Source organism: Chiloscyllium punctatum, chromosome 24 (assembly GCF_047496795.1).
Source record: "Chiloscyllium punctatum isolate Juve2018m chromosome 24, sChiPun1.3, whole genome shotgun sequence".
NCBI classification, from domain to species: Eukaryota; Metazoa; Chordata; class Chondrichthyes; order Orectolobiformes; family Hemiscylliidae; genus Chiloscyllium; species Chiloscyllium punctatum.
This window is the reverse complement of record NC_092762.1, coordinates 74,885,972-74,912,551: the sequence shown is the minus strand read 5'-3', so window position 1 is coordinate 74,912,551 and position 26,580 is coordinate 74,885,972. Positions and strand designations below refer to the sequence as shown.

The window sequence follows — 26,580 nt, the reverse complement described above, 5'->3', positions numbered from 1 at the left end:
ATGAAACCTAGAATACTGTAAGTTGGTGGTTCTCTATAGTTGCCCCTTTACCTTTAGTGATTTACGTAAATATCACCCAGGTCTCTGTTTCTGCACACCCCTAAGAATATTACCATTTATTTTATACAGCTTTACCATGTCATTTGTACCAAAGTGCAACATCTCACACTTCTCCACATTGAATTTTATCGGTCAACTACCTGCCCACTCCCCCAACTTGTCAATGTCTTATGAAGTTCTGTATTGACCTCCACACAGTATACAATTCCTTCAAATCTTGTAATCTGGGGTTAAAGAATATAATTCAAAGCAATTGTAGCAGCTGGAAGCATTTTTGTACAGACCGCATTCTGATGTAATGCCTGTATTTTCATTACTCCATTCACTCCATGGACTAATCTCAGTTTTCTGCTTACAACGAATCTTCAGCTGGTACTCAGTATAAGGTAGGAGATTGCACAGTTTGAAGAATGTACTATTTATTACTGTTAAAGGAACCTGTGGGAGAAAGAATAGGGCTTTAGGTTAACTACTCAGTTCTGCTAAATTTACAATAGCCAGGATTTGATTGTGCTGTAGTGATCTGGCTTATTGACTAAACCAAACTAATATGTGAATTAGAGAGGCAACCCGTAGTTGTGACTGTTCTCAGTGGAAATCTTTATCGGTTAACAAGCTTTTATGAATTATGTAACCAGTACTTTTTTTGTCCAAATCAGATATCACATGTGTTTCTGGGAAGTTAAAATTAGATTTTGAAAGGCAATAGTCACGCATTGCCATATTCTTAGAAGCATAGGAAAGCATGGACATTTATAGAATCAAAGAATCATATAGAATCCCTACAGCGTGGAAAGAGGCCCTTTGGCCCAACAAGTCCACACCAAACAGTAACCCACCAGACCCATTCCCCTACCCTATTATCGTCCATTTCAACCAGATAAAGTAAGACATTAATGTCCTATTGTATTGGCAGTAAAGTAAATTCATCATTTGGGACATGCATTTGTGTGGAGAGGTTGAGTACAAATTAATTATCTTACTTTCCTTGAATTCAATTGTAAACAAAAGCTGATTATGGTCAACACAGACCAAAGTCTGGTAAACAAATGGATGCCAACTCTCTTAGCCATAGCATTTAAATGGGCCAGAGATACCAGAGAAGTGAAAGTAATAAACATTAATATCTTTTCTCGTGATAAATTGGCTAAACATTTCAGCACTGAAATATCTGCAACAACATCCAGTTTAAAGCATAAAATTACCGTGGGACACACTGATTAAAATAACTACTCAAACTGTCCCATTTTATTCAAAAAATAATTTTTCTGACTAGATTTTGTGTTGTGTTTGTGATTTAAAAAAAACTTTCTCATAAGCATTGCTTTTGATTTGAATCAAAGTATTTGAACAGAAGTAATAAGGATAGCACAGTGGCTCAGTGGTTAGCACCGCTGCCTCACGGCACCAGGGATCTGGCTTTGGTTCAGCCTTGGGTGACCGCGTGGAGTTTGCACATTCTCCCTGGGTCTGTGTGGTTTTCCACTAGGTGCTCTGATTTTCTCCAACCGTCCAAAGATGTGCAGGTTAGGTGGATAGTTTCATGCTAAATTATCTGTAGTATCCAGGATGTGCTGGCTAGCTGGATTAGCTATGAAGGGATACAGGGATTAGGTAGGGGCTGGGTTTGGGGGGGGATATCCTATGAAAGGTCAGCAAGGACTTGATGGGTCAGTGGCCTTTTTCTGCACTGGAGGGATTCTGATTCATTTTTAGTGGTGTGAGAAACTGAAAGGAATTCAACATATAAGTGGAATGCTCTATAAGATCTTCCAAGGGGTATCTAACACGGCAATAATGTCCCTAGAAGCTTTGTGCATCCTGTGACTATCCATGATCTTGTCAATACTGCCATTTATCATGGGATGAATGTCACATTTTTATCAAATACTCCTTTAGAATCATGATGATGGATTGTAGATACCTGTTGTAATTGCAGAATTGAATATGGACTCCTTATAATTCACGTTTACAAGTGGAATTCTACTCTTGCTGACAAGAAGCAAAGAACTGTGGATCCTGCAAATCTGAAACAAAAACAGAAACTGCTGGAGATATTCAGCAGGTCTGGCAGCATCTGTGGAGAGAAAGCAGAGTTAACATTTTAGGTCTAGTGACCCTTCTTCAGAACTGAAACATTGACTCTGCTTTCTCTCCACAGATGCAGCCAGACCTGCTGAATTTCTCCAGCAATTTTTGTTTTTGTTTCCTCTTCCCAACATTGTGTACCCACAACACAAGGAGGATGAAATAGCTAATGATCTGCCATTAAGTAATTACATCTTAATTACAATGATTTATTAAATTCAAAGTTATTTTCTCAGTGCTTCAGAGCTATTTTGGCGGCTCCTTCTCCTAAATTTTCCATGATTGAATAATGGTGAGAGTCTTGGCTGGAATTACTGTTTTCACATCGACTTTGATGTGTTGGCAGACTGCTGGAACACTTGGTGCCAGCATTAGATCATGACTCGGTTGAGAGATCCACAGACAACTAAACAACTGCCAGATACATGTCAACTAGAAGAATATGGTCTTCTTACAAAGTCACGTGTCTACTGTCATGATATACAGCAGAATGCATCTGTATATCTACATTGGAATGACCAGCCCTAACAGCCCAAATCAAAATCAGTGGCAATTAGTCTTGTTTCTTATTGATTCTTGAATTCTCCCCCTGAAAGCATATCTGACAGTGTCAATTCTGCCAATACAAGCAGTCACATCCCGAATTCACTCCAGCTGGAATGGGGATCAAATCTTGTGATTTGGCATCAGTTTAATCCACACTGGCCACCTGGCCAAATATACCACTAGAGCTTAAGGGATAACAATTCCATGGTGCACCTGATAGATCAGAGTCCACTCTGCAAATAATCAGCATCTTTTCTCTTATCCTGCATAAACTGCTGTTCCTTTTGAAACTTCATATTCTTGTGTCAGTCCTGAATAGTATGAGACCAAAAGCTCAAGTTCTGTACTACCAGCCACTAAATGCTACTTATAAAATCTAATTATTCTTGTCAGAAGAACTGGTTAACAGGGCTTTTCCATATTTCCTTGTGCTCTATTTACAATAATGTTTTGTCATTATAAAATGGATATCATCCAATATAATATGTCAGGCAATGCAAAAGAACATTTTTTTCACCTTATGGAAACCTGCTATTGAGGTGTTTTGAGATAATTTTCACGTTCAACCTCCTTGCTGTAGCAGAAAAAAAGGTGGTTGGTTCTAATTTATAAATATTGTGAAACAACTATATCTGTTTTGGATTGAATGCTCTTATTGAAGGGAGGTGTTTAAGTTTATATCCAAATGTCAGTTTTAACAGAAACAAATATTTTGAAACAAACTGAAATCTTGATAAACACACAGCTTACTTAATGGACATCTCAGATTTCTTTTTTTAGGTCTCACAGGGGTATTCTTATGAATGACTAATACTGATCTGCGTTGTAACATTTAATTGATTTGTTAATTGTAGTTTCAGTCAGAATAATTAAAACATTGCCATTTAATACGGATAGTCACCTGGGTCCATTTGTCTTCATACAGTGGTTTGTATTGGATTTCAAAAGCAGCTTTACTGTGAGTAACCATTTCAAATGGCATCTCCCATTGTCCAAGTAAACAATCATTTTGCTGTGTGTCTGGCTTCACTGCAATTATTCGAGGAGCTTTGAACTTTACTGTGAAATAAACAGAGCTTTTGTTACTTTGCATCCTTGCACATCAACACATGTTGAAAATTATTTTTATAGTATTATGGAGAAGGTTGATCAAATTGTCAAAACCACTGCTCCACCACTTGCCTTTGTAATGTTGGAGGTGAAATGTTTCTTGGGTGGCAGCATTAACTGGCAGTCTGTTTGACAATAGGCCAATTTTTATTCATTCTGACATTAATTAAAAGAGAGTATTGGGCAGGTGAAATGAGTTGCTGCTCCCAACAACCTTTTCTGTATGGCCACCAAGACCACTTCTACCCCTGTTGTACTCAATACAAGGGAAGCATCATTGTGGGTAACGTTAAATATTTTCATTTTCACAACTTGCAGTAGGATTAAATGCTGATGTTCGGCATCCAGGGTAAACATGGCAAGGAGCCTGAGGTTAACATTTCTATTTAACGCTTACATCACTCTCAAACTCAAGAATGACATTTATGTACAAGACATGTACTCAGTCTATACTGGATTACATAAGTAATTAATATTAAATTTATGTATTAATTGTTTAGGTGAACTATACTGATTGTTAATTGAGTGTCAGATCTGGTAAAGTTACTCTCAATGTTACATCTCCATTGTCAATTTTAACTTCATTGCCATTCAAATAATACATTACCCAATGGAAGGAACAATTTTCAGAATGTTTGCTCTTGTAGTGGCATGTTACTATTTCAGAGATCACATTGGAAAATTCCAGCTTTACTTTGGGCCAGTACATTTAATGGCCAATCACTCAGGCTCATGTTTACCAATATGTGAGTAATTTTGCACTTACCATTTTATAGTATTAGTTCACTGCAGGGAAGTGCATTTCAGATAAACAGCCCTATGGAGTTGATCTCTGATATGAGGTGAATTTTCCTCTCTATGTAAATGCAGCACACCTGAACATATATTCATAATGGAAGTGTTTATAGTCTTGCTGAACTTCACGCTAGAGCAAACCCTTAGCTCAGCATACATGATTGTTAATTTCAAAACAGCACTGCCAGGTATCCAATCTGATGGCTTTTCAACAATGTCAGCCACTTTCTGAAGAAGGGTCACTGGACCTGAAACATTCTCTCTCCAAGGGTACTGTTGAAACTGCTGAGTTTCTCCATCAATTTCTGTTTATTTGTGTTATTTTCAGCAACTGCAGTTCTTTTGGTTATTTTGCATGTTATTCTGAATTAGTGCCTTCTTGATGATTACCTGAGTATTAGATATCTTATCATACTCAGATACAGTGCAATAAGGAGCGCTCTGCACATGCAAGAAGGTTGAAAAGCATCCCCATTAAAAAGGTTATTAAACTTGTGAATTTGAGTGGGGTTCTTTCAACCTGAGATGTGACGTTGGTGATGAGGGCAAAATTAAAGAAGAGAACACAGGGAAACAATAGGATTGTGTCACGGTTTTTAATATATTTGTCATCTGCGGAACTGAGCCATTTGATTGTTTGTGTGATCCCAGTACTGTCAGGTGGAGTTTGAAACATCTGTGGTTTGTTTTTAGATGTGCTGACAGTAGCTCAAAGCATAGTGATGGGACTTATTGCTGCTTAATGCAGTGCTTCAGTGAGGAAGTTTAAGTGCGGAGTTGCCTAACACTAGACAAAGGTGGATTGTGAATGTGTAGTGAAAGATTTAGAAGACCATTACATGGTGCTGCCTTACTCAAAAGGCATAATTTTCCATGAAGTGAAATAGAAGGAGGAGGCAAGCAGAAGTTAATCTGTGATTTGATGGAGACAGGAATCAGATAGATGAATATACATTTGATTTGTTTTATTTATTGTCACGTGTATCTTGTTACAAAAAATACATTGACAAGTGTTGTACTACAGGGTCGCCACTCTCTGGCGCCATCTTAAAACATAGAAAAATAATTGAATAATCAAGAAATGGATCAGGTGATCCAATCTTGCAGGTTACATATGTTGAGGGGAAAATTACTGAATAGTGTAGATCACTTAGTGTTGGATGACTCTTTGAAAATACCAGCTGCATTACAGACTATGCATGGACGATTGCACAGCCCCACATTTGTTCTCAGTACAACAGAAGCTGAGGTTAACTAAGTAGTATGTCAGAATCTAGGTCTATCTAACTGTAAACAGCAAGAGTCTCAGAGGCAATCTTTCAGATGAGGCAACTTGGTGAACTACAGACAAAGCCTGCTGCTCTGTCAAGGGAGAGGTATAGACAAATTGAGGGGAGAAATCCATATTGCAGAAGTAAAGCTGGGTGGAGAGGGAAGCCTAGCAAACCATATAAAGGAAAAAGGAGGTGAAAGCAGTGCAACTGTGAATTGAGTAGCAGGAGATGCAGACGATGAGGATACAAATAAAAACCAATAGTTTCCACAAATGGAAACAACAATGAGAAAGTACCACTGCCTGTTGGTGATGCTGAAGTCAGCATTTTTGGAGATTCAGACAGTGACAGTGATGTCATGGATAGAAATAGTGCAAGAGAGCAAAGAGATTCAAGCATCCATCTTGAAAATATGTCAAAAAGACAGATAGCATGTGCAAGAAGAATGAGAAACAGCATCCATTAAAAATTGTCCAGTTTATGACTTTGAGTGTTGTTCTTTCGACCTATGATGTAACGGTTCTAAGAACATGTGAGGTCTTGAATTGTGGTAGTGCTGCTGCCTCTGTGTTCAAATTCCACTCCAGGTCTTGATGACCATGGAAAGTGTGTTCATAATGAGGCTAAGCAGATCAACTTGTAGATCTTCCCAACACTAAACAATGTTAGGTAGCAAGAACAGAAGAGATCACTGGTCAGCTGTGTGCAGAAGGCAATGGTAAACCCCTCTGAAGTAATTTGAAGAAAGTGAAGACTGCAGATGCTAGAGAGTCAGAGTCATTAAAGTGTGATGCTAGAAAAGCACAGCAGGTCAGGCAGCATCCAAGGAGCAGGACAGTTGATGCCTGAAACATTGACTCTTCTGTTACTCGGATGCCACACTGCAGTAATTGCCAAACAGAACCAAGGACCAACACAAAAGTCCATTGTTAGAATTCCCTTTCAAGTCATGACACTTGAAGTATGAGAGAGCGAGAGAGACAGAAGGAGAGAGAGAAGAACGTATGAAAGAGGGACAGCTATAGGCCAATGGGGCCTTACAAGTCTGCTCTACCATGCAGTAAGCTGATTGTTGATTTTGTATCGCAACACAATCCTTCTACCTTATCCCCATTTCCCATAACGCTAATTACAAATGGTGCCATAACTCATTTATGTTGCTCATTATCTTTCTTCATGATATTCTATTATTAATCCAATAACTAACTTTAACTAACTTTCTCCAATTGACTTCAATTCATACTGTTTCTATTCTGTGCCATAAATGCTTTAACACAGTAATCAATAAGAACAGAACATGAATGCTTCAAATACTGGCTCAGATCAGATATTCAGTCGAAAAGTCATACCAGACTCAAAATCTCTATCCACAGATGCTGCCAGATCTACTGAATTTCTCCAGCACTTCCTGCTTTTTGCTTCAGGTTTCCAGCATCCACATTATTTTGCTTTTATCAGACCAGATATTGTTCAATTTATTTTATTACAGCAAATGTGACTTAAGATCAACTTCAATAAGAAAATTTCCTTTTTCTAGGGAATGATGAGATCTGTCTATAATGGACTAACACAGACCATTCACTCTCCTGACATTATGGATTCAAAGCCAACCCTTATTAGAAACTTGTTGACACTTAATATGGGATAACTAGTTAGAAAGTATTGGTTATTATAATTTATTTAGCTGTTAAAAAAAAATTATAATAATAAATGTAAAGTTGCTGTAGAGCACTGATATAACAGTACAACAGCATACAACAGTAGATTATAAAACCAATAAAAGGTGTCACATGAAGTTGACGTTAGCACCGCTCATTGAATTAAACACAAACTGGAAGTGAGCTGTATTTTTCCACCAAGTGACCAGCCTGTTTGTTTTGCTTTTGTTCTAGTCAGCAGATCAGTGCAATGAGCTTTCAGTTCGTTTGATGGGCTTTCATGTGAGGCCAACATAATCCCAGATTTAGCAATCGCAAACATTTAGGAAAGTCATCTTGCTGAAGAGACATGTGGCTCACTCCCATGCTTATTTCTTACTTCCTAACACATTAAAACCAACAAATGTAGCATATGAAAGAATCACTTCTAATAAAAGCAGTACTGTAATTAAGCTACTGATTTCTGATTGTAGAACAAACCATTTTTAAAAATTCACTCATGGAACATGGGCATCTCTGGTTAGGCCAGCATTTATTGCCCATTCCTAATTTCCCAGAGAACAGTTAAGAGTCAACCACATTGCTGTGGGTCTGGAGTCACATGGAGGCAAGACCTGTTAAGGATGGCAGTTTCCTTCCCTAAAGGACATTAGGGACCCAGATGGGTTTTTCCAACTATCAGCAATGGTTTCATAGTCATCAGTGGACTCTTAATTCCAGATTCTTTATTGAATTCAAATTCTACCATCTGCCGTGGTGGGATTTGAATCCAAGTCCTGAGAATATTAGCTGGTAAAGACTGTTCCCTCCACAACTGCCTCGTCAGGTCGCTTTCCATAAGGACCATTACCTCACGACTGCCTCATCAGGTACACAACCCCCAACATCCCACCCTTCCCTCCCGGCACCCTCCCCTGTCACCGCAGGAATTGCAAAACCTGCGCCCACACCTCCCCCCTCACCTCCGCCCAAAGCCCCAAAGGAGCCTTCCACATTCATCAAAGTTTCACCTGCACTTCCACACATGTCATTTACTGTATCTGTTGCTCCCGATGCGGTCTCCTCTACACTGGGAAGACAGAATGCTCACTTGCAGAATGCTTCAGAGACTATCTCCGGGACACCCACACCAACCAACCTCAATGGCTCATGGCTGAACACTTCAATTTCCCCTCCCACTCTGCCGAGGATATGCAGGCCCTGGGCCTCCTCCATCGCCACTCCTTAACCACCCGACGCCTGGAGGAAGAACACCTCATCTTCTGCTTCGGGACTTTCCAACTACATGGCATCAATGTGGATTTCACCAGCTTCCTCATTTCCCCTCCCCCTACCTTATTTCAGTTCCAATCTTCCAGCTCAGCATCACCCTCATGACCTGTCCCATCTGTCCATCTCCCTTCCCACCTATCCACTCCACCCTGCCCTCCGACCTATCACCTTTACCCCCACCTCTATCCACCTATTGCACTCTCAGCTATCTTCCCCCAGCCCCACCCCTCCCATTTATCTCTCCACCCTCGAGGTTCCCAGCCTCATTCCTGATGAAGGGTTTTTGCCCGAAATGTCGATTGTCCTGCTCCTCGGATGTTGTCTGACCTGCTGTGCATTTCCAGCACCACACTCTCGATTCTAATCTCCAGCATCTACAGTCCTCACTTTCGCCTTTCTGGATTAATAGTCTAGCGATGATACCACTAGGTTACTGCCTGCCCTGTTTTACAATTTAGTCTTCAATTTTGCAATTTAGTCTTTATTAGTTGAAAATCTAATATAGCTCAAGATTAATTTACTTTGCAACATTAATTTATTTTCAGAAAACGTACAGAACTAAACTATAATGCACTCACAATTCCAAAGAGTGAATTAGCTGTTTTTTAATGTAATGCATTCTATTGAATCTGACATAAACCAAAGTATCTGTTCTTGTCAAAAGTTAATAAAAATAATTAACAATTATCATTTAACACCAGTTAATGCCTGATGAACCATCTCTGTTATTACCTATTAGCATGCCATCAAGACACATGTGGCTGGATGTCTCTGAGCCAAGCTCATTTGTAGCAGTCACCCAGATGTCATGGTAAGAAGCCAAATTTGAAACAAGAACCATACATGAATTTTTGGTCTTGTTCGTAGTACAATTCCTTGGGTCTAAATATCTTACACTGCAGTTCCCAATCATTCTGAAATAGAAAAGAAATCAAACACTTTAGATTAAAGTCCAGACATATGCACTAAGTATGCACACAAAACTGAACAAGCTACATTAAAAGCAACAGCCATTAAAGCAGGTTACAGGGTATGGAATCTGTGGAAAGCAGTTCACTGCCTAACTCCCCAAGTCACAAACCTTCATGTGTCTAACTGGGTGCAGCTCCATCAATACTCAAGAGACTGTGCACTGCTCAGGTTAAAAAAAAGTTGTTTGTTTGCCATCTAACTCAAGGGCTTTGACATCCATAATTGATGGTTGCGTTCTAATGCAATGTACAGCATATACTGCAGCATGTCACTAAGACTTCTTTGGCATCACCACCAAAGCCCATAACATCCACAACTTGGTAGAACAAGGCCAGCAGATATATGAGGACACTACTCACCTCCAAGTTCTATTCCAAGGCCATTAAATTGTGACTTGGACATGACCTTCAGTGTCACTAAAATCTGATGCACTAAATTCACAGGATTACAAGATATAACTTCCATAGAATAAAGTCGTAATTTTCTTTTTCAAAGCTTTTGTGGTGGTTTATTCCAATGGAAAACGTGGCCAAAACATTCCACCAAAGATAAATGGCAGACAGGTGGGAGATGCTATGAAAACCTACTCGTTAGGTGATGTGTACTGTCTGTCTAATCAGTGCAAAAAATTAGTAAGCAAGATTATTTTATGTTGTTTAGCTCCAATTGGAGTGAATCATCGTAAATTTATAGTTAATTGTCTCACACCTTCATTGCACTCCTTAAAAAAAAACAAGTAAAAGATAATTGCCTCATAGGTGACCTCTTGACATTGTTCAACTTAAATCTTTTTCTTCAATTGCAATCTTTCTTATCTTTACCTTTTTAGAAATCACTAACACCTATGTTCCTGATATTCCTTACTGCTTTTTCTCTTAAGCTCCAAAAACTGTGCTGTCTGTAGCTTCTCTCATCGACATCTTCACCATGTTGAAATCAAGGTTTCTTGTCCCATCACCTCATCAAACCCATTCTTTCCCAGGATCCCAAAATCGTGGAAGTCCTCAGTTCCTTCAGTGTTTCTTTATTCCTTCAATCTTTAATAATTTAGAGTCATAGAGTCATAGAGATGTACAGCATGGAAACAGACCCTTCGGTCCAACCCGTCCATGCCGACCAGATATCCCAACCCAATCTACTCCCACCTGCCAGCACCCAGCCCATATACCTCCAAACCTTTCCTATTCATATACCCATCCAGATGTCGTTTAAATGTTGCAATTGTACCAGCCTCCACCACTTCCTCTGGCAGCTCATTCCATACCCGTACCACCCTCTGTGTGTGAAAAGATTGCCCCTTAGGTTTCTTTTATATCTTTCCCCTCTCACCCTAAACCTATGCCCTCTAGTTCTGGAATCCCCGACCCCAGGGAAAAGACTTTGCCAATTTACCCTATCTTTGCCCCTCATAATTTTGTAAACCTCTATAAGGTCACCTCTCAGCCTCCGAAGCTCCAGGGAAAACAGCCCCAGCCTGATCAGCCTCTCCCCATAGCTCAAATCCTCCAACCCTGGCAACATCCTTGTAAATCTTTTCTGACCCTTTCAAGTTTCACAACATCTTTCCAATAGGAAGGAGACCAGAATTGCACACAATATTCCAACAGTGGTCTAACCAATGTCCTGTACAACCGCAACATGACCTCCCAACTCCTGTATTCAATACTCTGACCAATAAAGGAAAGCATACCAAACACCTTCTTCACTATCCTATCTACCTGCGACTCCATTTTCAAGGAGCTATGAATCTGCACTCTAAGGTCTCTTTGTTCAGCAACACTCCCTAGGACCTTACCATTAAGCATATAGATCCTGCTAAGAATTGCTTTCCCAAAAATGCAGCACCTCTCATTTATCTGAATTAAACTCCATCTGCCACTTCTCAGCCCATTGGCCCATCTGGTGAAGGTCCTGTTGTAATCTGAGGTAACCGTCTTCACTGTCCACTACACCTCCAATTTTGGTGTCATCTGCAAACTTACTAATTGTACCTCTTATGCTCGCATCCAAATCATTTATGTAAATGACAAACAGTAGAGGACCCAGCACCGATCCTTGTGACACTCCACTGGTCACAGGCCTCCAGTCTGAAAAACAACCCTCCACCACTACCCTCTGACTTCTACCTTTGAGCCAGTTCTGTATCCAAATGGCTAGTTCTCCCTGTATTCATTGCGATCTAACCTTACTAATCAGTCTCCCATGGGGAACCTTGTCAAGCATCTTACTGAAGTCCACATAGATCACATCTACCACTCTGCCCTCATCAATAACAAGGAATTTTTGCAACTTGAGCAAATGAAGAAAGTTTGTAGATGGATAAAATGGAGTGATAAGGAACTAAAGGGTAATTGAAACAATGAAAATGTTCGCTACAAAAGATGAAAGAAGTTATTGTGGAGGCAGCTTTAAAAATAGAGATGTGGGGAATGTTATATAAGGCAGTTAGACTTGACATCACAAGATAAGCTCTGCCTATCATGATATGTAGGATTATTCCTGGGAGGAGCTAAGGCCAGGCTTCCTAAACTATGAGGGGCAATGCCAAATGGGGCCATCAGCTGACATTTTGATGTCACAAGCTCTGAGGTAGTGATGGCTACTGTGGAGCTCTGAGTGCTAACGGCTGCATGGCCCCTTTAAATCATTGGAGATTGGTTTAAAAGTGGGCATGCCTTTATAGGCCAATCTTGCAGGTGTAGATTCTGTCTTGTAAAACCTAGTTAAATGGTTAGTTGCTTTACAATTTAATTAAACAGTTTCCCCCTCCACTCCATTGACACTCCTATACATTGACCCATGCATCCAGGTCTCTCTTCCACCACCCTGCTTTCAGAGGCCTGATGACTTGGCAACTTGTGATGGGCAGTTGTTTGGGAGGGTGGAGTTAAGGTTTCCTCCATCTCTTCACTACAGTGATTGTTCTTAATGTTAATGGCATGTTGTCAAGGAGTAATGTTGTCAAGGAGTAATGGGTACTTAGTTTGAAATTGACTCCAGCTGTATCACAGGAGACACTCACCCATCTCAGGTGTAACCTACCTATTTATTAGGGAATATGTAATAATCCTATTAACTGTTCATAAAGATTGACCTCTCTACTGCTGAAGACTTTGTGTGGGCATCCTTCCCTAGCCGGTATCAGCAGTCCAACTAGTACCAGTAGGAAGGACTGGGGCAGCTAACAAAGCCAAGACACTCCATTCATAAAATTGTAGCAGTGATAGGGTGCACTTCTAAGAGAGAGTACTGACCAAAAAGAGTAGCTAACCATCTGTTACATTCATTAGATACTAAGAAGTTGTAAATGGCACAATATTTAATTGAATTATAATGAGTCTGTAGTTCTGTGCTGAGTTAACATTGACTGAAGATCTGGGGAAGAATTTAAGAAGGGGAAAGGAGACTACTCCCCGCCCAGGAAGGAAACTTGGCAGCTAGCTGTCAGATCAATAAGAAACCTGCCACACAACCCTAACACCCTGGGGGCATCGATGGGTACTGCCAGCACTACAAGCATTGGCTGGATGGAGGCTACATGGATCCCTTCACCCAGGCAAAGCAGGGATATTGGGTGAGCAGGTGTCAGCGAGTGGGTGGGGGTGGAGATGAAAGGTGGGTGGAGGGGGAAGCTGGGTTAAAGCCCACATGTCATCCTCTGTGGAAATGTTGCTGATGTGCAAAGTGTACCCCCTGAAGATACTATCCCCTCTTTCTTGCAATCCTTCTAAAAAATCTTTCTTTAAAAAATCAGTTTCTCACCCCACTTGTATTAAGGTGCAGGCAGGGTAATCTATGAGAGCAACTTAGCTTTGAAAGAATTCAACTAATCCTTAATTATTAAAATATCGCAGGCAGGATTCTGATCTGGGCACCAATCAATTCTCATATTATTGAGTTTAGCTTAAGGCTCAAACCCACCTGTTAGATGTGATTCCCTGGCTAAGGCACATAACATTCAGGCCCTGACCACACATGGAGGCAAAGTGGTTAAAAATATTTTTCTAATGTTTCCTGATCTCTCTCCATTTACAAGACGTTACATTCTCAATGATGTACATTTATGGTACAAATTAACATCAGACTGGATCCACTTTTTAGAATAATCTGTTTCCAAGATGAACCGGTAACTTATTACAACAGAAGAGTTAAGTTTTGTCAATTAGAAACGAAACTGTTATTGAAAGGAATACTTGAAGAAGTCTTAGGCGATGGCTAAAAGCAGTATGAAGGATTACAACACTGGTTTTATTCAGGTAAAGATTACTGTGAAGTTTGCAGTTTAACTTATAATTATGTGTTCTTTTGGTTGCTGTGTGACCGCAAGGATTTGTCAAGTATCAGGTGGAATTATGATAACAACTACTAGCAAGAGAATTAGAAAACCATCTGTTGCCCGGATTGTTTTCTCCTTCACATCTGCTGAAGAAGCAATGCCACCTTTGGAATCTAAAATAATAATGATTTGGAGATGCTGGTGTTGGACTGGGGTGTACAAAGTTAAAGATCACACAACACCAGGTTATAGTCCAACAGGTTCATTTGGAAGCACTAGTGGGGTGGGGGGTTCGAATGTGTGTTCTAAGAACATTAGTTTGGAATTCTGCATTACTAATCCACTGACTTTACCATTACACCACTGTCTCTCTATAATCTGCATTTAAGCTATAGCTTCGACAGCAGATATACTAAAATTGGAACGATACAGAGAAAATTAGCATGGTCCCAGCGCAAGGATGACACGCAAATTCGGGAAGTGTTCCATATTTTTTATGGGCGGCATGATGGCTCAGTGGTTAGCACTGCTGCCTCACAGGTTCGATTCCAGCCTCGGACGGCTGCCTTTTTGGAGTTTGCACATTCTCCCTGTGTCTGCGCGGGTTTCCTCCAGGTGCTCCGGTTTCCTCCCACAGTCCAAAGATGTGCAGTTCTGGTGAATTGGCCATGTTAAATTGCCCATAGTGTGAGGTGCATTAGTCAAAGGGAATTGGGTCTGGGTGGGTTACTCCTCGGAGGGTCAGTGTGGAGTTGTTCGGCTGAAGGGCCTGTTTCCACTGTAGGGAATCTAATCTAAATCTTAACCTGTGAGCGTTTGAGGATAATGTGACAGTTGCCATGATGGAAAAAGTATGGTTCATCTGTTTAAAAAAACCTAAACATCCAAAAACATGATTTAAAAGCAATTAATTTCATCATATCATTAATTAAATTTGTATTAGAAGTGACTATATTTTTAACCAGACCATAGGGCTGCTCTCTCATTAGAGAGAGATGACTGGTGGTGGTTTAATCTGAGGGTCACCACATCTGAAGCCAAGGGGAGAAGTTGAGGAGGAGCCCTTCATTATACCTAATGTCAGCCAGTGCTGGATCTGAATCCACGCTGTTGGCATCACTCTGCATCACAAACCAGCTGGGAATGGTTAGCTCAGTTGGCAGGACAGCCAATTAGTGATAGTGTGATTCCAACTGTGTAGGTCCAATTTCTACGCCAGAAGGATTGTCGTTCTCAACCTCTCCCCTCATCTGAGGCGTTCTGACCCTCAGGTTAAATAAACATGAATGGAGAATGGTTGATTTTGCTTTGGGTTTGAGAAGTTTCGCTATCACCGTCCAATTTTGAAAGAACGATGGTAAAATCTGAATCTGATTACTCACTCTGATATATATAGTGTGAAGTTTGTTTCTAGATATGTTTCAGGTCCTGAATCCCAATTACAAATCATGCTTTGTGTCAAAAACGAAGTCCAGTGAGAGATGCAGGATGAAAGGCGTGGCCTCACCGGAGGAACTGGAAGGAAAAGGTGGAGATATATGCTGTTAGCATTGCATTAATGCGTACACCACGCTGCAGAAAGGCCTTCACTGGTCTAGCAGCATAGAATTGTTGCATGCTATTTAACCCATCACATCTGTGCTGGTCTCTGCAGAAACAATCCAGCCAGTCCCACTCCTCTGTCCCCACCCATGGATTTGCAAACTTTCTCTCTTCAGGAGTTTATCCAATTCCTATCTAAAGGCCACCAGTGAATCTGCCTCCATCACACACCTAGGCAGTGCATTCTCAAGCCTAGCCACTCACCAAGCAAAAAGGTTTTTCCATATGTCATTATTGGTTATTTTGCCATTCACATTAAATGATTGTCTCCCAAGCTCTCAACCCTGCAATCAATGTCCATTGCTCCTTATCTACTCTGTGCAGAGCTCTCTTGGTTTTGAAAACCTCTATTTTCTCGACTTCTATTTCATTTTTTCCAATCTATCCGTTTAACTGAAGGCTCTGATCCCTGGAATCATTCTTCCAATGTTTTCGCATCCTCTCTGAAACCATCACATCCTTCATAAAATGTGATACCCAGACTGGTCACCATACTTCTGTTAAGGTTGAAGCAATGCTTGATAAAGATTCGTCATAATTGTACATATGTACAATTTGTACATGTACAAATTTGTACAACTTGCTTTGTACACATGTCCACCTATTATTAAAGCCCAAGGTCATTTATGCTTTTTTAATCTCCTTCTTAACCGATCTTCACACATTCAAAGATTTGTGCACATTATAATTTGTGTCCATGTATAATTAACTCATTAACTATTAACTTGTTTAGTCTATTGTACTGATCTCTTTTTCTGCAAACTTTTATATTGTTCAGGCAATGATGTGACTTTTTCTTCCCCTGAAGAATACTCATAGAATCGTGGGTGGCACAGTGGCATGGTGGTTAGCACTGCTGCCTCACAGTGCCAGAGACCCGGGTTCAATTCCCGCCTCAAGCGACTCTCTGTGTGGAGTTTGCAAATTCTCCCCATGTCTGCGTGGGTTTCCTCTGGGTGCTCCGGTTTCCTCCCACAATCCAAAAATGTGCAGGTTAGCTGAATTGGCCATGCTAAATTGCCTGTAGTGTTAGGTGAAGTGGTAAATGTAGGGGAATGGGTCTGGGTGGGTTACACTTCAGCGGATCGGTGTGGACCTGTTGGGCCGAAGGGCCTGTTTCCAACTGTAAGTAATCTAAATCTAAAAGAATCATACCGATGTACAGGATTAAGACAGATCCTTCGGTCCAACCCATTCATACCAACCAGATATCCCAAACTAATCTAGTCCCATTTGCCAGGACTTGCCCATATCCCTCTAAACCCTTCCTATTCACATACCCATCCAGAACCCTTTTGATATAGTATAGTGTGGGCATTGGATGAGGATTTTCCCTTCATTGGCTAGATTTTGCTGGGTCAAGATTTCTGACCACACCTCCCATAATGCAGCCATCCTGGTCCACTTTCCTGGATTTGGATAATCACCAATGCATGGAGGGTTCCTGGCATGACTCCTAGAGCCAGGAGAGCTCAAACAAAAAGTAAATCCCAGGCTTGATACAAGAGAGTCAACCAGGCACTTAAACAATGGGAACTGCCATGCAAATCAATGAAGCCACAGTCAAAGTCACTTGGGATCTCTAGGTAGAAGGGAAAGGGACTCCAAGGCCACTCGCTCTTTTAAATGAAAACAACTTTTTCCTCTAAATTTGAAAATGTTAGAGTGGGGATGTTGCCAATTTGAGGTGCCTTCCCTCTCACATACCTACCATGGTAGCTGCTTTCAAACTGGCCCTCAAGCTTTGGGAGTTTATGTGACTAACCTGATCATTAATTGGCTGTTCCAGTGAAGATCACTGTTACTCAGAATCTGGGCTTCTGACCCCATTTGAGATGAATGATCTGGACATGGAGCGCACTGAAAACAATCCTGCCCATGCAAATGTGTGAGAATGGGAGGGCTGGCTGCGCAGAGGGGGAAACTTGCTGAAGATCCAGGCAGAAAATACCTGTGGAGGAGCAGAAGAATGGGTGGCAGAAACAAACCCATCTCCCTTCTCCCAGTGACACTCACACTGAGGTGCAGTTTCAGAGCCGGTGTCAGCCACTAGGAAATTGTAGGTGTATTGGAGCTGATTTTAGCTCTATCTTTGCATTGCAGGAACAGCTGTTCCTTGGGCTTAGGAGACCGTAGAAGACAGGAGCAGGAGTAGGCCTTTTGACCTCTTGAATCTGCCCCACCATTCAATATAATCATGGCTGATCACCAAGGTCAATACTCTAATGTCCCCCTCTCCCCATATCCCTTGATCCCTTAAGCCACAAGAGATTCATCATAATGTTTTGGGCTCAGCCACTTTCTGAGTGAATTCCACAAGCTCATCACTCTTTCTTTTGGTGAAGAAATGTCTCCTAATCCTCAGTCCTAAAAGGTTTCCTTCTTATCCTTAAACTATGACTCCTCATTCTGGACTTCCTCACTATCGAGAACATCCTTTCTGCATCTGGTCTTACTATTTGTTAGAATATTATACATTTCTATAAAATCTCTTCTCATTCTTCTAAATTCCAATAAATACAATCCCATCCAAATTAATCTCTCCTCATAAGTCAGTTCTGCCATCCCAGGAATCAATTTGGTAAGTATTTGCCATACTACCTCTACAGCAAGGATATTCTTCCACAGATAAGGAGGCCAAAACTGTACACATTATTCCAGGTGTGACCTCACCAATGCCCTGTGTAATTGCAGGAAGGCATCATCATTCCTCTCACTATGAAGGCCAACATATTGTTTGCCTTCTTTACTGTCTGCTGTATCTGTATAGTTACCTGCAGTGGCTGGCACATGAGAACACCCATGTCTCATTGAACATCTCTTAGTTTGCAGCCATTATGACAATAATCAACCTTCCTAGTTTTGCTACTGAAGTGGATAACCTCGCATTTATCTACATTATACTGCATCTGCTATGCGTTTGCCCACTCACTCAGATAATGCTGCTACCTTCCACAGGTGCCTCTATGCTAGAATGCACAGTGAGCAGGGGAATCAAAAACAAGCCTTGAGAGACTGAGAACATTAGAACAGAAGTTCAATGAGCCCCTTGAGTTAGTGACACCAATTAATCAGATCACTTGTAGCTCAACTCCATTTCTGGACAAGTGCTCTGTGTCTCTTGAAAACCTTTCCTAACAGGAATCGATTGATGTCAGACTTGCCCTGGCTGACCTTCCACAGTGATGGGGCTGAATAGGAACCTGGCCACCTCATGAGGAAGCTGACCATTTGCAATATCCCCAGATGTTTGTCAGCCCCTAACTTGCGGCCACTGATGTGTTACTGAAGGGAGGGTGAAGCCTCCCCATCATGGCTCTCTGTTAAATTTATCAGCAATAGGCTCTTAGTGCTCTAGAGGTTTCTTGTGGCCAATCATGCTGATTTGGTTAGGGCTCCCACTTGCTGTCAAAGTATTGGAAGTTTCAAGGTATTTCATCTCCCTATCGAGTGGTATTGATGTGGTGCTTGTGGACAAGACGTTTGAAGCTCTGATGTGAGAGAGGGGTATTGAAGAAATCATGGCACTTCAGGATTTAAAGGCTTCTTAAACTGACAGCCGTTTCTGATTAAGAATCATTTTTCCTTTACATTTTGTCAGAATGCATAACTGTGCAATTTCTTGATGATTTCTTATCAGGTGTCCTTTTTTTGGAAAGTTTTCATAAAGATGGCATTGTATCTCCCATGCCTCACAGGGCCAGAGACCCGGGTTCAATTCCCGCCTCAGGCAACAGTCTGTGTGGAGTTTGCATATTCTCCCCGTGTCTGCGTGGGTTTCCTCCAGGTGCTCCGGTTTCGTCCTACAGTCCAAAAATGTGCAGGTTAGGTAATTGGCCATGCTAAATTGCCCGTAGTGTTAGGTGAAGGGGTTGCTCTTCGGAGGGTCGGTGTGGACTTGTTGGGCCGAAGGGCCTGTTTCCACACTATAAGTAATCTACAATCTACAATCTACAATCATCAATATCTGCAAGACCTGCAGAGAATTGTGCTAACCAGCACACCTTCAGTAAAATTGGATAATGTAAGATCTCACAAACATAATTTAGTGAAATGACTGGTTAACCTAAGTCTTAATTGGATTAATAAATGGTTACCTTGACATCAGAAAATCTCACCGTTCTCACATATAAAATTTATTTGGTAATACTCTAGTGTAGTACACTTCATATTCCAGTAGGTGGCAGTAATTGCCTAAATTTCATTCTATGTTTTTGATTTAATATTGTTCCAAGAAATTGAGGTTTTCATTCTCAAGATACCTTCGCTGCATTAATGGACTGCTCAATGAGATTTATATTGGTAATTCATACTATTATGATTGTAATGAGGTCAGCCAGGTGGACCTCATAGAATATGAGTTCCCTGATTTGGGCAATTAATCTGGTTTATTTAGGGAGCTCTGGCTGATAGATAAGAACAGGAATGTCAGACATTCTATTCATTTTGAGAGTTGGATCAGTGTCAAGGACTCTCTGTGTGTAAATAAAGGGTGACTCAGTGATGGGATACCGGCCTCTGTGGAATTATTTCAAAGATATCAAATTTCGTTATTTAAACAGCTGCAAAATATTGACACAAATCATTTTGCCTTTAATTATGGGCAGGTAATTAGCCACAGTTCGATTGATAAACCAGTCCACTCAAACCTTTGAAATATGTTGTTCCCTATCCTTTTCGATCTTTGTGTTTTCTTTTCCCCTAATTATTTCAGTGTTTCAGCTTCAATAATGACAGGGACAATATTAGGAAAAGTGTTGAACATATTGATTTTAACTTTTGCAAAATGCATTCACTTGCACGGAATTAAAATGAGGCCACAGTCTCTCACTTACTATCTTGAGCAGATATTTTCAAATCAGAAACAGCCATTATAGGAATCATATGGACTGTTGGGAGCATGGAGAGTGCAGTGATTGGAACCAGATGGACCTTGTTGAATATGAGGTCTGTGATTGAAGTTGTTAATCTGGGCCAATCAGGAAGCTCTGCCTGACCAATATAAACACGGGATGCACACAGCATTGCCCTTTGGTTTGAAGGGCAGTGCTTGTCACTGGCCACTTGGGTGTTATTCATATCTTCCTGGTGGTGGAAATTGAATAAAGATTGGTGCACTTTGTGTCTTTCACTGTGTCTCACACCTGCACACACACACCATGGGTGCTGGGGAATAAAAATAAGCACTACCGCACTTAGGCGGTAGTGTGGGGGTTAAATGAAAAGAAAAAAAAAAAAAAAAAGGAGGAACGCCCCCGAAGAAGAAAAAAAAATTAAACACGGGATGCCGCAGGGAGTGGAGTGCATTATTTCCCCGTCCAACTCTATTTTGATTTGATCCCTACCCTCCCCTTCACTGTTTTGATCACACAGCATTGCCCTGTGGTTTGAAGGGCAGTGCTTGTCACTGGCCACTCGGGTGTCTTTCCTATCTTCCTGGTGGTGGAAATTGAATAAAGATTCGTGCACTTTGTGTCTTTTCACTGTGTCTCACACCTGCACACACACACCATGGGTGCTGGGGAAAAAATAAGCACTACCGCAGTTAGGCGGTAGTGTGGGGGTTAAGGAAAAAGAGAGAAAAAAAAAAAGAAAAAAATAGACCTGGTTCTGGTGGTGGAAATCAAAAAAGAAAAAGAAGAGAAGAAGAAAAAAGAAAAAAAAAAAAAAAAAAATAAACACGGGATGCCGCAGGGAGTGGAGTGCATTATTTCCCCATACAACTCTATTTTGATTTGATCCCTACCCTCCCCTTCACTGTTTTGCTCACACAGCATTGCCCTGTGGTTTGAAGGGCAGTGCTTGTCACTGGCCACTCGGGCGTCTTTCCTATCTTCCTGGTGGTGGAAATTGAATAAAGATTCGTGCACTTTGTGTCTTTTCACTGTGTCTCACACCTGCACACACACACCATGGGTGCTGGGGAATAAAAATAAGCACTACCGCACTTAGGCGGTAGTGTGGGGGTTAAATATAAAAAAAATAAACAGGAGATTATGTCAAAAAAAAAAAAAAATTTAACAGGAGATTTACAAAAAAAAAGAAAAAAAAAGATAAAAAAAAAATAAACACGGGATGCCGCAGGGAGTGGAGTGCATTATTTCCCCGTCCAACTCTATTTTGATTTAGTCCCTACCCTCCCCTTCACTGTTTTGCTCACACAGCATTGCCCTGTGGTTTGAAGGGCAGTGCTTGTCACTGGCCACTCGGGTGTCTTTCCTATCTTCCTGGTGGTGGAAATTGAATAAAGATCTGTGCACTTTGTGTCTTTCACTGTGTCTCACATTTACACGCACACACCATGGGTGCTGGGGAAAAAAAAGAAAAAAGAAAGAAAAAAAAAAGAAAAAAAAAATGGGCCGTAAATAAGCACTACCGCAGTTAGGCGGTAGTGTGGGGGTTTTAAAAATAAAAAAAATAAAAAAAGAAAAAAAAAATATATAAACACGGGATGCCGCAGGGAGTGGAGTGCATTATTTCCCCGTCCAACTCTATTTTGATTTAGTCCCTACCCTCCCCTTCACTGTTTTGCTCACACAGCATTGCCCTGTGGTTTGAAGGGCAGTGCTTGTCACTGGCCACTCGGGTGTCTTTCCTATCTTCCTGGTGGTGGAAATTGAATAAAGATTCGTGCACTTTGTGTCTTTTCACTGTGTCTCACACCTGCACGCACACACACTATGGGTGCTGGGGAATAAAAATAAGCACTCCCGCACTTAGGCGGTAGTGTGGGGGTTAAATATAAAAAAAAATAATAAACAGGGGATTGAAGCCTGAAAAAAAAGGGGAAAAAAAAAAAAAATCAGGAGTGTCGATTACGTTAGGGCCCGGAAAAGAAAAAAAAATAAACACAGGATGCCGCAGGGAGTGGAGTGCATCATTTCTCCCTCCAACTCTATTTTGATTTAGTCCCTACCCTCCCCTTCACTGTTTTGCTCACACAGCATTGCCCTGTGGTTTGAAGGGCAGTGCTTGTCACTGGCCACCCGGGTGTTTTTCCTATCTTCCTGGTGGTGGAAATTGAATAAAGATTTGTGCACTTTGTGTCTTTTCACTGTGTCTCGCACCTGCACACACACACCATGGGTGCTGGGGAAAAAAATAAGCACTACCGCAATTAGGCGGTAGTGTGGGGGTAAAAAAAAAGAAAAAAAAAACAAAGAAAATAAACACAGGATGCCGCAGGGAGTGGAGTGCATTATTTCTCCCTCCAACTCTATTTTGATTTAGTCCCTACCCTCCCCTTCACTGTTTTGATCACACAGCATTGCCCTGTGGTTTGAAGGGCAGTGCTAGTCACTGGCCACCCGGGTGTTTTTCCTATCTTCCTGGTGGTGGAAATTGAATAAAGATTTGTGCACTTTGTGTCTTTTCACTGTGTCTCACATCTACACACACACACCATGGGTGCTGGGGAAAAAAATAAGCACTACCGCACTTAGGCGGTAGTGTGGGGGTTAAAATAAAAAAAAAATTAACAAAAAAAAAATAAAAAAAAAGTAAACCTGAATCTAAAATAACCAGAAGATCATTGCCCTTTGATGTGAAGGGCAGTGCCTGAAAAAAAAAAGAAAGAAAGAAGAAAAATAAATAAATAAACACAGGATGCCGCAGGGAGTGGAGTGCATTATTTCTCCCTCCAACTCTATTTTGATTTAGTCCCTACCCTCCCCTTCACTGTTTTGCTCACACAGCATTGCCCTGTGGTTTGAAGGGCAGTGCTTGTCACTGGCCACTCGGGTGTTTTTTTCCTATCTTCCTGGTGGTGGAAATTGAATAAAGATTCGTGCACTTTGTGTCCTTTCACTGTGTCTCACACCTGCGCACACACACCATGGGAAAAAAAAAGAAAAAAAAGAAGAAAAAAAATAAACAGGAGTGTATGATCATACAGCATTGCCCTGTGGTTTGAAGGGCAGTGCTCGTCACTGGCCACTCGGGTGTTTTTCCTATAGAAAAAAAAATAAACACAGGATGCCGCAGGGAGTGGAGTGCATTATTTCTCCCTCCAACTCTATTTTGATTTAGTCCCTACCCTCCCCTCCACTGTTTTGATCACACAGCATTGCCCTTTGGTTTGAAGGGCAGTCCTTGTCACTGGCCACTCGGGTATTTTTCATATCTTCCTGGTGGTGGAAATTGAATAAAGATTCGTGCACTTTGTGTCTTTTCACTGTGTCTCACACCTGCACACACACACCATGGGAAAAAAAAAGAAAAAAAAGAAGAAAAAAAATAAACAGGAGTGTATGATCATACAGCATTGCCCTGTGGTTTGAAGGGCAGTGCTCGTCACTGGCCACTCGGGTGTTTTTCCTATAGAAAAAAAAATAAACACAGGATGCCGCAGGGAGTGGAGTGCATTATTTCTCCCTCCAACTCTATTTTGATTTAGTCCCTACCCTCCCCTCCACTGTTTTGATCACACAGCATTGCCCTTTGGTTTGAAGGGCAGTCCTTGTCACTGGCCACTCGGGTATTTTTCATATCTTCCTGGTGGTGGAAATTGAATAAAGATTCATGCACTTTGTGTCTTTTCACTGTGTCTCACACCTGCACACACACACACTATGGGTGCTGGGGAATAAAAATAAGCACTACCGCACTTAGGCGGTAGTGTGGGGGTTAAATTAAAATAAAAAGAAAAGAAAGAAAAAAAAAGAAAAAAAAAGTAAAAAAATAAAATAAACACAGGATGCCGCAGGGAGTGGAGTGCATTATTTCTCCCTCCAACTCTATTTTGATTTAGTCCCTACCCTCCCCTTCACTGTTTTGCTCACACAGCATTGCCCTGTGGTTTGAAGGGCAGTGCTTGTCACTGGCCACTCGGGTGTCTTTCCTATCTTCCTGGTGGTGGAATTTGAATAAAGATTCGTGCACTTTGTGTCTTTTCACTGTGTCTCACACCTGCACACACACACACTATGGGTGCTGGGGAATAAAAATAAGGACTACCGCAGTTAGGCGGTAGTGTGGGGGTTAAATTTTTTTAAAAAAATGAAACAGGGGAGTCTCACTGTGTCTCACACCTGCACACACACACCATGGGTGCTGGGAAAAAAAAAATGAAACAGGGGAGTCTCACTGTGTCTCACACCTGCACACACACACCATGGGTGCTGGGAAAAAAAAAATGAAACAGGGGAGTCTCACTGTGTCTCACACCTGCACACACACAGCATGGGTGCTGGGAAAAAAAAAATGAAACAGGGGAGTCTCACTGTGTCTCACACCTGCACACACACACCATGGGTGCTGGGAAAAAAAAATGAAACAGGGGAGTCTCACTGTGTCTCACACCTGCACACACACAGCATGGGTGCTGGGAAAAAAAAAATGAAACAGGGGAGTCTCACTGTGTCTCACACCTGCACACACACACCATGGGTGCTGGGGAAAAAAAAAGAAACAGGGGAGTCTCACTGTGTTTCACACCTGCACACACACACCATGGGTGCTGGGGAAAAAAAAATTAAAAAAAATAAACACAGGATGCCGCAGGGAGTGGAGTGTATTATTTCCCCGTCCAACTCTATTTTGATTTAGTCCCTACCCTCCCCTTCACTGTTTTGCTCACACAGCATTGCCCTGTGGTTTGAAGGGCAGTGCTTGTCACTGGCCACCCGGGTGTTTTTCCTATCTTCCTGGTGGTGGAAATTGAATAAAGGTCTGTGCACTTTGTGTCTTTCACTGTGTCTCACATCTACACACACACACCATGGGTGCTGGGGAAAAATAAGCACTACCGCAGTTAGGCGGGAGTGTGGGGGGTAAAAAGAAAAAAAAACTGGGAAAAAAAAATAAAAGAAAAAGAAAAAAAAAATACTTTGGCCCCCCGGGCCTGGCCAAAAAAAAAAATAAACACGGGATGCCGCAGGGAGTGGAGTGTATTATTTCTCCCTCCAACTCTATTTTGATTTAATCCCTACCCTTCCCTTCACTGTTTTAATCACACAGCATTGCCCTTTGATGTGAAGGGCAGTGCTTGTCACTGGCCACTCGGGTGTTTTTCATATCTTCCTGGTGGTGGAAATTGAATAAAGATTCGTGCACTTTGTGTCCTTTCACTGTGTCTCACACCTGCACACACACACCATGGAAAAAGTATAAACAGGATTCTTTCACTGTGTCTCACACCTGCACACACACACCATGGGTACTGGGGAAAAAATAAGCACTACCGCACTTAGGCGAAAAAAAAAGAAAAAAAAATAAATAAACACGGGATGCCGCAGGGAGTGGAGTGTATTATTTCTCCCTCCAACTCTATTTTGATTTAATCCCTACCCTTCTTTTCACTGTTTTGATCACACAGCATTGCCCTTTGATGTGAAGGGCAGTGCTTGTCACTGGCCACTCGGGTGTTTTTCATATCTTCCTGGTGGTGGAAATTGAATAAAGATTCGTGCACTTTGTGTCCTTTCACTGTGTCTCACATCTACACACACACACACACACCATGGGTGCTGGGGAAAAAATAAGCACTACCGCACTTAGGCGGTAGTGTGGGGGTTAAGAAAAAAAAGAAAAGAAAAAAAAGAAGAAAAAAAGAAAAAAATATAAACACGGGATGCCGCAGGAAGTGGAGTGTATTATTTCTCCCTCCAACTCTATTTTGATTTAGTCCCTACCCTCCCCTTCACTGTTTTGCTCACACAGCATTGCCCTTTTGATGTGGAGGGCAGTGCTTGTCACTGGCCACTCGGGTGTTTTCCTATCTTCCTGGTGGTGGAAATTGAATAAAGATTTGTGCAATTTGTGTCTTTCACTGTGTTTTACACCTGCACACACACACCATGGGTGCTGGGGAATAAAAATAAGCAAAAAAAATAAATAAATAAAAAAAAACAGAAGTGTTTGCCCTTTGATGTGAAGGGCAGTGCTTGTCACTGACCACTCGGGTGTTTTCCCCCCATTGTGTGGAGAT

The 26,580-nt window shown here is 41.4% G+C and overlaps 1 protein-coding gene and 1 non-coding gene across 2 annotated transcripts in view; one reads left to right on the top strand and one right to left on the bottom strand.

Annotated features, from left to right (window-relative positions):
• LOC140494703 (interleukin-6 receptor subunit beta-like) overlaps positions 1-26,580 on the bottom strand; it is a 106,623-nt gene that overhangs the window by 24,252 nt on the left and 55,791 nt on the right. Inside the window, exons 4-7 of the mRNA XM_072594204.1 lie at positions 15,434-15,566; positions 9,536-9,717; positions 3,596-3,753; positions 345-498 (exon numbers count right to left, since the gene is read on the bottom strand). Of these exons, the coding sequence (XP_072450305.1) occupies positions 345-498; positions 3,596-3,753; positions 9,536-9,717; positions 15,434-15,566 (627 nt within the window). The remainder of the gene's footprint in view (positions 1-344; positions 499-3,595; positions 3,754-9,535; positions 9,718-15,433; positions 15,567-26,580) is intronic.
• Positions 14,444-14,546, top strand: LOC140494876 (U6 spliceosomal RNA). Its single transcript, XR_011964051.1, has one exon. It is a non-coding gene; the product is annotated as a U6 spliceosomal RNA (small nuclear RNA).